This window comes from Recurvomyces mirabilis (genome assembly GCF_035927965.1).
Source record: "Recurvomyces mirabilis strain CCFEE 5264 chromosome Unknown scaffold_16, whole genome shotgun sequence".
In the NCBI taxonomy this organism is placed as follows: domain Eukaryota; kingdom Fungi; phylum Ascomycota; class Dothideomycetes; order Mycosphaerellales; family Teratosphaeriaceae; genus Recurvomyces; species Recurvomyces mirabilis.
This window is the reverse complement of record NW_027041950.1, coordinates 327,971-342,084: the sequence shown is the minus strand read 5'-3', so window position 1 is coordinate 342,084 and position 14,114 is coordinate 327,971. Positions and strand designations below refer to the sequence as shown.

The window sequence follows — 14,114 nt, the reverse complement described above, 5'->3', positions numbered from 1 at the left end:
TCCGGATTGAATACGAGTGAATATAAATCGCAAGCTTCCCGGCACAGGCGGAGCACGACTCGTGGAGCGCAAAACTAGACTCGGCGCATCAGACCGTTGTGCAGGCACCAGATTCACCAACCAGACCCCGGATATCTTGGAGCGATAGTGTTGCGGGAGCGCAAAGCAAAACCTGCATCCTCTCTAACCACATCAGACAAGCCAGCCAAAGGCACCGTATTTCTCCGAGGCTCGTTCGTGCGGACGAGCGCAACCGCCAACGTCGGTGGTACATTTGAGATTCTTACGAAGTCGGTCCGAGCCAATCCAGGGCGTAGCTGCGAATAGAGGCATTATTATTGTGCTCGCTGCTCCGGTTCAAGCTTGCCGAGAAGATCGACAGAGGTAAGTGGGCAGGTTCCCGACCTGATTATGTCAAGGCGAACGATGATTGACTGTGCTCGTCAGACACCGCGGATTTAGAAGTGGAGGCTACCGATTTATTCCCAGTCTTGCCGTACTCGGCGAGCCGAAAGATCTGATCGACCAATCCTGCACCGCCGGCGAGCGATTTGGCATGCCCTAGACACTTTTTCTTAGTAGTACCCAGTACAAGTGGTGAGACCTGGTTGAGGCTTGTCTTGCCTCTCTCGCCCAGCTATCTCCAGCTACCCAGCACCTGCGGACAGCGACTACTTGACATTGGCCCAGTGCTTCCGTGGACCGTGGCCGCGCACGTACAGCGAGCTCGAAGCTTTCTGGCCACTGCCACCTCCCACTTTGGAAGTGCGACCCACGTCCTGATCAGGAGTGCTGCGCGGCCCCAAACCGTCTGCGACGAACCCAAGCCGATCTAATTACCTTACTCACCACCCCGACTTGACCGTTGTGCACCCAACTCTATTTATCGAAACAGGTACGGCCACAAACTCTCTCCATTTTATGCTTAACAGCTTTGTCGTCACACCTTCTAATCCTCGGCGTTCTACCCGTCAAACAAACTCATTTACGCAGCCTACCCCCGCCATCCGCGACTGCATACATATCTCCAATTGGGTTCGAGCGAGATTCGCTCTTGCCAACCTTTCTCTACACGATTCGTCTTCGCCGATAACCTTGAGCATCTTGTTGACAGAGTCTCTGCTGCCAGGTACATCAAGTCTTGAGTTCGCAACATACTTCCGAAACCTTCCGACATCCTTACGGCAGTCGACTACCGAGCTTGTCAGCGCAGCAGCAGTACCCTTGTCACTGGCTTCGCATCGATCCTCTCAAACGGCCAAGTACTCCTCCCGTTCAAGTCCAGCGAGAGCAGCATTATCGCGAGACTGCCCAGACGTGACAGCATCGAAGGTTCACCTACGCTTCATCCGGAACGTTCTTGCTTCAGCTCGGCGCAACATTAGCAGCGCACGCAGGTCTGGCCGTCTACGCGCTTGATTCACATATCTGCTACCTGGCAGATCAACCTAGACCTCGTCATAGGCTAGGATTTGTCCGTCTTCAGACGCGTTGAGGTCATCTTTACGAACGTTCGATCGGACGCAAGATGAGCGGCGGAGGTGCGGGCCCACTGGTCCCAACTTTCCATGGCTTCGTGCACAACACCATGGACGGCCTGGTCCTGTTCGAAGCGTGCTTGAGCGGGAAGCTTCACCACGTTCCCAGGCGACCACACGACAGAGAACGCTCGTCCCTCATCAAGAGCGGCAGTATCTTCATCTACGAGGAGAACGCGTCCGGCATCAAGCGCTGGACGGATGGCGTTGCCTGGAGCCCCAGTCGTATTCTAGGAAACTTTCTCATCTATCGCGAGCTAGAGAAGCCTTTTCCACCAGGCGAGAAGAAGCGCGCAATCAAGAGGAAACGTACAAGCTTGGCTGGAGAGCCATATCCGCGACGCGACTCGGATGAGAACGAGGCCGCAGAACTGCCAACACCGCTGACTCCACCCACGCCAAACCCAACCGGCGATGGCAAGTCCGAACTTCCAAGCAGTGACCAAGACAAGGAGCTGGAGCGCTCTCTCATCGGTTCCCTCGTGGATAGCTATGGCTTCCGACCTGACGGCTTGGTGAAGAAGACGATGAGTGTATCTGTCAACGGCATCTCGCATCATATGGTATCTTATTACAAGGTGGACGATGTGAAGAACCAGCTGCTTCCGCGCCCATTGACCGATCCACGCCTGCAGAATATCTCTGTTCGGCCAGATCTTTATCTCAAGCAGAACTTCAGAGCGCCTGTTGAGGAGACCGAGCATTACGCGATCGACAATCACATGCACGCGCATCCTCAATCCATGTACTCTGGCATGGTCGGCGGCTATGGCGTTCGACCTGGTCAGTATATGGGTCAACCCTACAGTGGTCTTTACGGGCTACAACCAAGCACCGCAGCAGGTGTGTACGGCGGCATGACTGGAACCTCTTGGCCTGGACAACAATCACCAGCAACAGCTATGGCCTACAGCAATCGAGGTTACAACGGTCAAAGTTACGGCGGAAGTTACTATCCTGGTGCACCTGCCAGCACTGCGACAGCGCCGCCAGTCAAGGCTGAGGATCACCAGCAACCTCCACAACAATCCAGCTACGGTGGGCACTATGCTTCTTCCTATGGTGCCATCCAGCGCAATGGCTCGCAGAGCACGCCAACCATGATGCAGCCTGCATATAACAGCACTCCTGTGCAGCAGCAGACCGCATCCTCCTTTGGGTCGATGAGTGCTCACAACAACAGAGCATCTTACGGAAACGTCATGAACAGTCCTTCGTCGCATGCACAGCCGCCTCATTCGTACGCAAGCGCGCCTACTCAGCAGTATGCTGTTCGCTCGCCCGTGCAGAATTATGCCATGCACAGCGCGCCCCCGAATGCTGTTGCGCAGTCACCTCATCCGGATCTCAAGAGCCCGATGTCTGCATCACATCAGACAAATCCCGCAGCAGACCAGATGCCGTACCGCCCTGGCTCATATTCAGTGCAAGCACCGCACTCCGCTACGACCTCTTCCGATATGCACGGTCTTGGTATCAGCGGCAATTCGAGTTACCAGCAGGCGGCACATAACGGTCAGCCATATCAACAATACGGATCCTCGCAGCAAGCTTTCCGTGCCGATCCTGTGCCATCTGGCGGAGGACATTACGCACAGTAACCATATCAATTCTATTTTTATTAGGACTTTCTTCACTAGGAGCGTCGGTTCAACCTGTTATCAGCCTCATCGGGGCTTTGCTCGGAGTTTTGGGCAATTATGATTATGCTGGCAGAGCATGCGTAGGAGGCGTTGACGTGCCATCAGTATCGCGGAAATGATAAAACGAAGTCATTGAGGAGGTAATCTGAGTTTTTTCTCGCACTTGCGTGTATCATATGCGACACGATGCGAGAGAGGAAAAGCGCCATGTGCTGTATCACTCAGCTGCATGACTGGAGGCTTGACGTTGATCGAATCAAGTTGTAATAGTCCTGCTACGATATCATCAAGCAATAAAAGCATCATTCGACATGTTGTGACACGACGTGCATCTGCCTGCCTGCCTGTCTGCTTGGCTACAGTATCTTCGAGCTCGGTATTTCGCCCCCAATTCGGGCTAGGGCAACAACAAGATTCACGTGCTCAGGAACAGGCTCAGGTGACAGGTTGCACAAGAATGACAAGATGCGCTGACCGCTGACTAGCAAGCATGAGCCGGAAGTAAGGAAGCCTGCCATCGATCGGCTACTGCAACTGCACTGCCTACCATACTCCACCGCTCAGAGCAGCCTAGAAGAAGTGATCGACACCGTAATCGATGAAACCGTTGCGCTATTGTCGCTGCGCCGCTCGTAATCCGAGGCATTGTGATTCGATGTCATTCGTGAACCTGTGACACGTAGGATAAGCTGGTGCGATGTGTACCCAGACCCACCGTGCTCCAGATGCTCATCACACCTACGTGATTACAATTTGCGTGTCGTATTAACATGCCGACTCTACCTCATTAACATGTCGTTGACAAAGATAAACACACCGGACGCGCGCCGGCGGACGTGCGTTGCAGATGTGCAAAGGCAGACGCCTCCAACGAACCCAGAGTTTTGGCCAGCGATCATGCACGCGCGATCAGCGACAGGGATCAGCCACACATCTGGAAGATCTCTTCCACCTCACCTTTTCCTCCTCCACGCGCGAAATGGCTTGATCGGACTATGGCACGATTGGTCCTCCGGCAGCTTTTGCGCGCTCGCTGCTATGTGACATCTCGCACGTCTCCGGTCCTTGGTGGCACCTTCGGGCGTGGACCTGCCCTCTCCTCAGCTATACCCCTTACTCCTGCGGGCGTGCGTGGCGGCCTTTCTGTCATCACAGCTCGATCCTTTTGCGGCCACACATGTCGACCAATTGCCAGCCTGTGGTGGTAAGCATCGGGCCTTTGTTCTCGGCGCCCTCATCGAACCCCGACTGATTTGCCAGCCGCAGCTCGTTGAAAGGAACGGCCGCATCCACGAGATCGTATTCACACGCATCAGTAAAGCCGTACCCCCCGCAAAAGCCCACGGAGCTCGAAAAGGTAAACGCTATCTCTCTTTGTCATAGCTGCCGCCGCTATCACTCGTCACCACCGCGGACACACTATGGTATTTGAGGTCTACGATCTGTGTTTGTCTCAGAGCGCGGACGCCTCATGCGCTCGCCAATTTCTGCCAATCCTCATTTCACAGGAGGAGTCGAGCCGTGCAAATCCGTCCCAGGCAACGAGTACGCAGTAGCCCTTGGCGCCGATCACACCGACACCGTTGAGCTTCAGGATCAGCATGGCTGCCAAATGCGCATTCGCAATAACAAGTTATGCTGCTGACTGGTCCTTCGGCAGCTGCTGCACACACGTGGCCACCGGGGTACACAAGCTGTGCGCTTGACGCCGCATCGATGTGTGCCCAATCGTAACCTCAAGGAAACGAGCATGTGCCTTTACACTCCATCCTTCAAGGCACATGTTCTTGATACTGCCACCATACACCGCCAATTGTGACTGTGTTGCTAGCATCATGCAGGACTCCACATCGACTGACAATAGCGCAATTAGGAACCAGAGACAGAACCTATCGCCAACAGCATCAAGAATGCTCGTGAGAGTACTAAAGCCGTGACGGCCAAAGTACGGTCCTCGCTGACCAGCTTGACGCCACGCGAGAACATCTACAATCTCCCAAACCTCCTCACCGTCACTCGCCTCGTCGCAGCACCAGTGACGGCATATCTCCTCTTGCATGACCATTACAAGTGGGCACTGGCACTCTTCGCTTACGCCGGCATTACCGATTTGGTAGATGGCTGGTTGGCGCGAAGATGGAAGCTGCAGACGGTGGCCGGCAGCGTCATGGATCCTATGGCTGACAAGGCTCTCATGATTATCCTGACTGTCACGTTGGCTGTCAAAGGTGCGCTGCCATTGTACCTCGCTACGCTTATCCTTGGGAGAGATGCTTCGTTGGCTGTTGCGGCGATTTACTATCGATATGCTTCTTTGCCTGCACCCAAGACGTTCGCGCGGTACTGGGACTTCTCCTTGCCATCGGCAGAAGTGCATCCGACTACCGTATCGAAGTACAACACCTTCCTGCAGTTGATGTTGATCGGCTCGACTTTGGCCTTGCCTGTGGTGACTGTGGGTGGGCAAGGAGCTGCAGTGTTGCAAAGTCTTGGGATAGGTGACCTTGACTTGCATCAGAGCATGCAATACTACCAGTGGCTTGTGGCGGGTACGACTGCATGGAGCGGGCTGAGCTACGCCTTCCTCAAGAACGCTGTCACGATCATGGGCACGGATGAGAAGCTCAAGGCGAAGCAGGGCGCTCGTGGACGTGCAGTCATTGGCGTCACCTTCGGGAGTGTGGTTGCTGCTGCGACGTGGATTGCTATCAATGTAGATGAGGCTGTAGATGTGGATGCTGTGGAGGTAGAGATGAAGTAGGTACGATGTGTAGACCAATATGTTACAGTTCCCAGTCTATTCAGTGGCTGCTTCATTAGCTAGGAGGATTTGCGATTGAAGTGCGCTGCGCTGGCGACCACGACGGACCCGCTAACATTGTTGCTGTGACTTCAACTAGGCGTATCAAGTCGTCTGTCAACCCGCTTTCTCAGTTGTGGGCTGACATCGATGGATCGGTGTTCATCTCGGCATAGAGCAACAACTCGGAGTATCGGTCGAATGCAATGCTATCGAGACCACGACTTCGCCTATGGCGTATGGCTGCAAAGTGCTCCACTTGTCTGCCGGAGTGGACGTTGATTCGTCCACGCAGCACGAACAGATCTGTATGTCCATAAGTTGCATACGGCGCGGATGTTGAGGTTTCAATAATGTCGTGCTGCGCAAAGCACGTTACCCAACCCCTAACCCTAACCCTGTTGAAAGTAACCGCACACGTACCCGACCACTTCTCATCTAGGTTTACGCAGACCTTGAGGTCATGCTTGATTATGCAGCTTATCCAAAAGCATTCGTTCACCATGGTCCCGAATGTTCGAGGAGTCAGGGACAAGGTAAAGGCCGAGGTTGGAGCTTACAGAAGGCCGCTCGGATGCACTACCAGCGGACTGACAGCTTCGACCACCAGAGCATCGTCTACATGTATAAAGCCCTCCTCGACATTGAGCCAAGCCATTTCGTCTCTCATCATAGCCGACCGAGCAGATGCTTACATGTCAAGCATAGTACAAGCCATCAATGATCACCTCGCGATAGTATCAAGCCAAAGCAGAACCCCCCCTGAACGCCTCGCTATGCCCTTCCGCAAGATCACAAAGCAACCAGCTGCGACCAGGCTTGATGCTCAAGCAAACAACACCCTCTCATCCAACTCATCCACCTGCCGCCTACCCTCTCCTGTCCGTAGGCCAAGATCCCTCTTCTTGACCTTCCTCTCGAGCGTCCCTTCAGCACGAGAATTATACCTCCCAGCCTTCTTCCGCCTCAGATCGGATCGGATCTGGTTGGGAGAGATGAACTCCTTATTCTCATATATCACCGGCCCACCAAACGATCCTTCCAGAATCACAATAGGCGTAAGAACGAATCTTGGCCCGACTTCCACTAGAGAGACGTTTGTCTCGCCTCTGCCTGCCTCACTTGGTGCCGATATACTCGCCGCCGCCGTCGCCGCCGCATCACCATTCGCTTTCCCGGCCGCAACATCTTTCTTACTGACTTCGGTCTCCGAGATTTGATAAACCCGTACCCACACCTTGCCGCCCACAATCGTAAAGCCCATAACATGGTCCACAAACGGTTTCACCTTCCTGCTTCCCTCCGGCACCCCAAAGACCTGCGTTAGCATCTCCTTCACTAACCTCCAATGCGCCTGTCCCTCGAAAGTCTTGTCAAAGCTTAGGATCGCTCTACTGCCTCTGAGACAGTTTCCAGTGAAGTTTAGTTCTTCCATCGTATGGATGTTCTGGCAGTGGAACTTGAGCGTTGGTCCATTGGGAGGTTTCGAAAGCCAGAGGTAGAGGTCTTTGGCTTTGCGGGCTTCGAAGAACAGGATGTTGTTGGTGTTGTAGAGGTCCGCTAGTTCGTTTAGTTGGTTCAGGTGGGTTTTTGTGTCTAGTTTTGCGTCTTTGCGGGACTACCGAGGAAAGTCAGTACTGCTTCTTTGGGTGGACGAGCCGACGTACGTGAGGTAGGAGGGAGTAGAGGTCGTTCAGTAGGTGGCGCTGGGAGTGTGTGACCCCTCTCGACGTCAAAATGAGAAGTCTTTGGCGGTTCGGTCGAAGTTTGTCCTGTTTACTGTCTTGTGAAGGGGCTGTCTTGCTCTTCTTGGAGAGCGAACGATAGACTGAGGCCATTGCAGCAGGTTGGTTGTAGATATGTCGTCTAGAAAGGTTTCTTTAAAAGTCTCCAAATAAATTCACATGCTAGCTTGCTGAGGCTTGTAACACGGTCTGTAAGGATATTTGATATCGCTGCAGGAAATCTACTTTCTCATACGCTGCATGGTGACTATAATGTATACCAAGATGTACGCTAGCACAAAAGGGAAGTATATCCGATCTCAGCTCTGTTACTACTGGTCAACAGTTGGTATGCTCTCCGCGACAGAATCGGAATAGTCACGAGTCCTATCGGGCCAAATTGTGACTATCGATTTCTGCACCAGATCAGAACACCCTAAAGGCGGAAGCTGTGTGGGAAGTGAAAGCAGCTGGACGAACGAGGAACGCGAAAAGCCGTGCCTTCATTCCAGCAATGTTTCGATCTCCGGCACTGGAGGGGAAACTACGACAACAAGATGGAATGTCTTGTAAGGAAGGATAGTGCAAGAAGATGAAACGGACGCCGCCATATGTATTGTATTGTATATATCTACGTGGAATTGCGTTCTGCGTCGCGTACTGCATGCTCGCGTAAAATAGAGAAGAGAGAGGCTAGGGCGAAGGGCAGAAGCATCCGCTCGGGTCATTATTGCGATCAGATAGAATCAAGCTGGCTGACTCCATACGCTCAATTGCCGAGTGCTGGACAGTGCAATATGATTGCTTATTCCACACTGCCAAAGATTAGGCATCACTTCCCTGATCCCATCGCCATCACATGACTGACTATATGCCATCACCTCCGTGACATTGCCAGGATATACACGCGGAACAAGGGCTGCGCGCTGTGGACGAGACGTCAGCCATCCACTAACGCTATTGCGGTCGCAAGAGCTTGTCGATAGCATCATTCCTACTGTCGACAGAGCCGTCCCGACGATGATGGATGGTCAATAGATTGGCACATGAACGACAGTCATAAGGACAATAGCCAGGATGTATCAATCACCCACACAGGGCGCCGCACATGCTGCCTACTCGCCCACACACGACCGTCACGGCCGATCAAGAGCTGCCTCATACACCGCAACCGACTCACCTTCGATGGCGAGACTCCCACCACCACCCTCACCTTCCCGCGATCGGCCGACGTCAAGCTATTACGACCCTATCAGCGAGACACGGGCCAACACACGAGACATCAGCGCGCACAGCACACCATACCACATGAGGTCGCCGGTGCAGAGCCGATTCCCACCGGACTCGATACCCCTTCCACCACAACCACACTACGCGAATGACTCGAACATGTCTCGACCTCACGGCCAATCGTCTCCTCCAGCTTCGAGCCATGCACATCCAGCTCAACCACCTCTTGATGCACGATCTCCTCCCATGTACCATCCACCACGGACTAACGGCACGCACTCACATACCATGAGCGCCGAACTGCCATCTGCATCCATCGCTCAGCCCACGTCGGTACCCACGCGCATGTCGAACCCCATGTCGATGAATAACTTGTTGTCGGAGGACACCCCCACAGCTCCACCACCAGAGCCGACCCCAGCGAAGCCTCCCACTCCAGTCGAGATTGCCCCGCCTGCGCCAAAAAGCACGCCTCGCAAGGCTAGCCGCAACTCGAGTGCATCTCACCAGGGTCATCCGCGCGTGAAGGAGGAGCAGCTAGACCCACTGCGGTCACGGGCTGACAAAGTAGCCATTCCGCCTGCACACGCCACTGTCATTCGTCCGCCCCGACCCCAAGCACCAATCCAGACAGGACCACCGGGTCTCACAATCCGCGATACCGAGGCAGCGTGGGTGGAGATACAGGCCCAGGATATGAGCGATTTGGAAGAAGAAGTGCCTGGTATGGAGCCACAAAAGCAGGAATGGCATCAGAAGTCGCGAAAGCGGACTCTCGAGCTAGGAGTAACGGAGGGTATGAAGAGGAAACGTAGAAGGATGAACTTGATGCAGAAATATCACGAGCACTTTAACGCGGCTGCTGAGGCTGAAAGGGCTGCATATCTCCAGGCGCACGAGGACGAGGTTGCGGAAGAAGTTCGAGCCAAGGAGGTGGAGGAGGACAAGGAGCGCAAGAAGGACCAGCAGCGGAAGAGACGGCGTGAGAAGGCTATTGCTGATGAGCAGATCAAGCGTGATGAAGCCTTTCGGTCACTCGAGACGATCACAGACGAGGAAGAGCGAATCAAGGTCGAGAAAGACATTCAGCGGTTTGACAAGAAGATTCGCGATACACAGAGCCGACTGCAGGGCATCACGCCAACCAAGGATTTCCGCCACGAAAGTCCTACAAATGGCGTACCCAGCCGCAAAGACCGCGATGTGCCCATGGAACACAGTTTCATGAACTCCTTCGCAGCTGGCAGCCATGGCGCAGACGAGGCGCAAACACCCGAGTTCTCCGGGGCAGTCGGTAAGAGGGGCGGGCGTGGAGGTCGTGGAGGCATGAGCGGCGGCGGTAGAGCTCGCAAGAGCAAAGAGCAGAAGGAGGCGGAAAAAGCTCGCGCTGCTGGTGCCCAGGCTCAACTCGACCAAGGTCAGGAGCTACCACTCATTGCTCCAAAGGAGGAAGAGAGACTGCAAGGCTATGCTAGGCCTGTGCCATCGTCTGCGCGCGACGACTCTGAGGAGCCGAGTGAGATGACTCCGGTGGCATTTGAGACACTGCAGCCTACCGCTGGATTGACTGGAATGGCGAGGTTTGAAAGTAAAGGCTATCTCCAAATCTACGAGCAGATTTCACGAGAGTTGGCCAAACAGGTGCCCAAGGTTGCCCGCATCAAAAACAACAGCCTGGACACCAAACAATCGAACGCACGCAAGACCGCACAGCTTGCGGCGAAAGAGGCTCGAAGGTGGCAGCTGCGCACCAACAAGTCAACGAAAGAGGTCGCTGCACGAGCGAAGCGTGCCATGCGAGAAATGCTTGGCTTCTGGAAGCGCAATGAACGTGACGAGCGCGAAGGTCGCAAGGTCGCAGAACGTGCCGAGCTCGATAAGGCAAAGAAGGCCGAAGCTGAGCGCGAAGCCAACAGGCAGAAGCGGAAGCTGAACTTCTTGATCTCCCAGACTGAGCTCTACTCGCATTTCATTGGCAAGAAAGTCAAGACTGATGAGATTGAGCGGCATGGTTCTGATCCTGATGGCACGACGCCTAGTGGGCAGACTATAGTCGGCAATGAGGACGCAGAGCATTCAGTCGACTTGGGTGACTCGCTTGGCAAGCTAGGCACGAAGGTAACGAATTTCGAGGATCTGGACTTTGATGCCGAAGATGAGACGGAGCTGAAGAAGGCCGCTATGATCAACGCACAGCATGCGGTCCAGGAAGCCCAAGACCGTGCTCGCGCTTTCGATCGAGGTGGAGAGGAGTTGTCTGGTGCTCAGGAGAGCTTCGACGAAGGAGAGATGAACTTCCAGAATCCAACTTCGTTGCAATCTATGGATGTCGCCCAGCCGAAGATGCTCAATTGTCAGTTGAAGGAGTACCAGCTCAAGGGTCTCAATTGGCTGGTCAATCTGTACGAGCAAGGCATCAACGGTATCCTTGCTGATGAGATGGGTTTGGGCAAGACCGTGCAGTCGATCTCCGTCATGGCGTATCTGGCTGAAGTGCATGACATCTGGGGACCCTTCCTCGTCATCGCGCCTGCGAGTACCCTCCACAACTGGCAGCAAGAGATCACAAGGTTCGTGCCTAACATCAAGGTCTTGCCGTACTGGGGCTCTGCGAAAGATCGAAAAGTGTTGCGCAAGTTCTGGGATCGCAAGCACATCACTTACAACAAGGACTCGCCTTTCCATGTTTTAGTTACGTCTTACCAGCTGGTCGTGGCGGACGCAGCGTACTTTCAGAAAGTGAAGTGGCAGTACATGATTCTCGACGAGGCGCAAGCGATCAAGAGCTCGCAGTCCAGTCGGTGGAAGAGCTTGCTGGGGTTCCACTGCCGCAATCGACTCTTGCTTACTGGTACACCAATCCAGAACAATATGCAGGAATTGTGGGCGCTTCTGCACTTTATCATGCCTTCGCTCTTTGACAACCACGACGAGTTCTCCGAGTGGTTTTCCAAGGATATCGAGAACCATGCTCAGTCGAACACGAAACTCAATGAGGATCAGCTTCGTCGTCTGCACATGATCCTCAAACCTTTCATGCTGCGGCGTGTCAAGAAACATGTCCAGAAGGAACTAGGCGACAAGATTGAGGAGGACGTGTTCTGCGACCTCACGTATCGTCAACGAGCTTACTACACCAATCTTCGCAACAAAATCAGTATTCTCGACCTCATTGAGAAGGCTGCCGTGGGCGATGATCAAGATACCGCGACTCTTATGAACCTCGTCATGCAGTTCAGGAAGGTTTGTAATCATCCAGACCTTTTCGAGCGAGCGGAGATAAAGTCCCCTATGGCTATGACAAGGTATGCGGAGACTGCCAGCTTCATGCGCGAGGGCAGCTTTGTCCAAGTAGCTTATTCTGTGAGGAGCATGATTGAGTATTGGTTGCCTAGTATGCTTGGCGAGGATGCTGGGAGATTGGACGTGGCGGGCCCTGGTAATGCGAGGATTGGGTGGAGGAAGAAGGCGCTGGCCACGGATTTGAGTATCTGGGACGAGAGGAATGTCGTTGCTGGTCAGAAAGACAGAGGAGCATTTTCGTGGCTGCGATTTGCGGATGCTTCGGCTGGTGAAGTCGCAGACGTGGCAAGGAAGCCTCTGATGGATCGAGCGGTGGAGTTGGCTAAGAAGGACAACCATCGTCTCGGCAAGCTCAAAGTGGCGTTTGATGATGATGAGGACGAGCAGGAGAACCAAGGCTACATACCTGTCCACGCCATGCTCAACATTGTCAAGCGTAACGACCGCAAGCCGCTCGCCGAGGTAACAGAGCAAGGCTACCTGAGCCAGCTCATGAATATCTCGCAGAACAAGATTGACGATCAGGGCTACGGAGTCATCGAAGCCCTCTACTTGCCATCAGCCGCTGCACCACCAATCGAGCTCGTCTGCCCAAGCCAGCAAGCCTCAGCAGAACAGGATACAGCACTCTTCGATGTGCCCTTCCGCAAGGCACTTTACCCCATGTCCCTCTCCACCGAGGCGGCCTTACTGGACAAGAAACTCCCACCATCCAAATGGCCCACCACCGGCCTGCTCCCAGCTCCAGAAGCTCAGAAACAGCGCTTCACTTCCATCCGAGTACCAAGTATGCGCCGCTTCGTCACCGATTCCGGCAAACTCGCCCAACTCGACCGTCTTCTCCGCCAACTGAAAGAAGGCGGTCATCGCGTCCTGCTCTACTTCCAAATGACGCGCATGATCGATTTGATGGAGGAGTATCTCACGTATCGCAACTACAAGTACTGTCGTCTGGACGGTAGCACGAAACTTGAAGACCGCCGTGACACGGTGGCGGCTTTCCAGAGTAGTCCGGATCTCTTCGTCTTCTTGCTCTCGACCAGAGCTGGTGGTTTGGGTATTAATTTGACAGCTGCGGATACGGTCATCTTCTATGACTCGGATTGGAACCCTACGATAGATAGTCAGGCTATGGATCGTGCTCATCGGCTTGGTCAAACGAGGCAGGTCACTGTCTATCGTCTCATCACACGTGGCACTATCGAAGAGCGGATTCGCAAGCGTGCGTTGCAGAAGGAGGAGGTGCAGCGGGTCGTCATTTCTGGTCAAGCTGGTGGTGACAGGGTTGTAGACTTCAACAACCGGAGTCGTGAAAACAATCGGACGAAGGAGATGGCTATGTGGCTTGCGGATGATGACCAGGCTGCTCTCATCGAGCGACGGGAAGCTGAAGTCCTTGCGGAGGAGGAAAGCAAAGCAGGTGCCAATGCTGGTGGTGCTAACAAGAAGAAACGCAAGACTGGCCCAACGACGGGAGGCAAGAAGAAAGAAGTTAGTATGGATGATATGTATCATGAAGGTGAGCAAGAAACACTACCTAGAGACTTCCTGCAATGTGGACCAAGCTGACTTTGAATCTACAGGCGAAGGTACATTCGACGATGGTCCTTCGCATGAGCCTTCGGGCGCTGCGACGCCGGTCTCGGCTATGGAGGGTCCACCAGCTAAGAAGAAGAAGGGTATGAGCAAGAAGGCGAAGACGGTGCAGCAGCGGCTTGCTGTTGTTGACGGTGATGCTTAGACCTGCAGGGACGATGTTGATTGGGCTGCCGGGCCGTGGTCGTCTATGAGATATGGCCATTACCCGGCGTGAAGGCTACTAAGATATGATTGGTGTATTAGTAGACATAGACAGACGTTGACGAGTTCAGCGTCT

General features: G+C 54.0%; 4 protein-coding genes across 4 annotated transcripts; 3 read left to right on the top strand and 1 right to left on the bottom strand.

Annotated features, from left to right (window-relative positions):
• Positions 1–1,528: 1,528 nt before the first annotated feature.
• Positions 1,529–3,139, top strand: sge1 (Global transcription regulator sge1; the record flags this gene model as incomplete). Its single annotated transcript, XM_064839092.1, has 1 exon — positions 1,529–3,139. The coding sequence occupies one exon, from the start codon at positions 1,529–1,531 to the stop codon at positions 3,137–3,139; it is 1,611 nt and encodes a 536-aa protein (XP_064693340.1).
• Positions 3,140–4,358: 1,219 nt separating this feature from the next.
• LTS14_006395 (uncharacterized protein) lies at positions 4,359–5,942 on the top strand (the record flags this gene model as incomplete). Its single annotated transcript, XM_064839091.1, has 2 exons — positions 4,359–4,385; positions 5,055–5,942. The coding sequence occupies 2 exons, from the start codon at positions 4,359–4,361 to the stop codon at positions 5,940–5,942; spliced, it is 915 nt and encodes a 304-aa protein (XP_064693339.1).
• An 865-nt stretch (positions 5,943–6,807) lies between these two features.
• On the bottom strand, positions 6,808–7,819 carry BRX1 (Ribosome biogenesis protein brx1; the record flags this gene model as incomplete). The annotated part of the gene is made up of 2 exons (XM_064839090.1): positions 6,808–7,599; positions 7,649–7,819. 2 exons carry the CDS (start codon positions 7,817–7,819, stop codon positions 6,808–6,810), a joined length of 963 nt encoding a protein of 320 aa, XP_064693338.1.
• A 963-nt stretch (positions 7,820–8,782) lies between these two features.
• Positions 8,783–13,979, top strand: INO80 (putative DNA helicase ino80; the record flags this gene model as incomplete). Its single annotated transcript, XM_064839089.1, has 2 exons — positions 8,783–13,757; positions 13,822–13,979. The coding sequence occupies 2 exons, from the start codon at positions 8,783–8,785 to the stop codon at positions 13,977–13,979; spliced, it is 5,133 nt and encodes a 1,710-aa protein (XP_064693337.1).
• Positions 13,980–14,114: the final 135 nt, after the last annotated feature.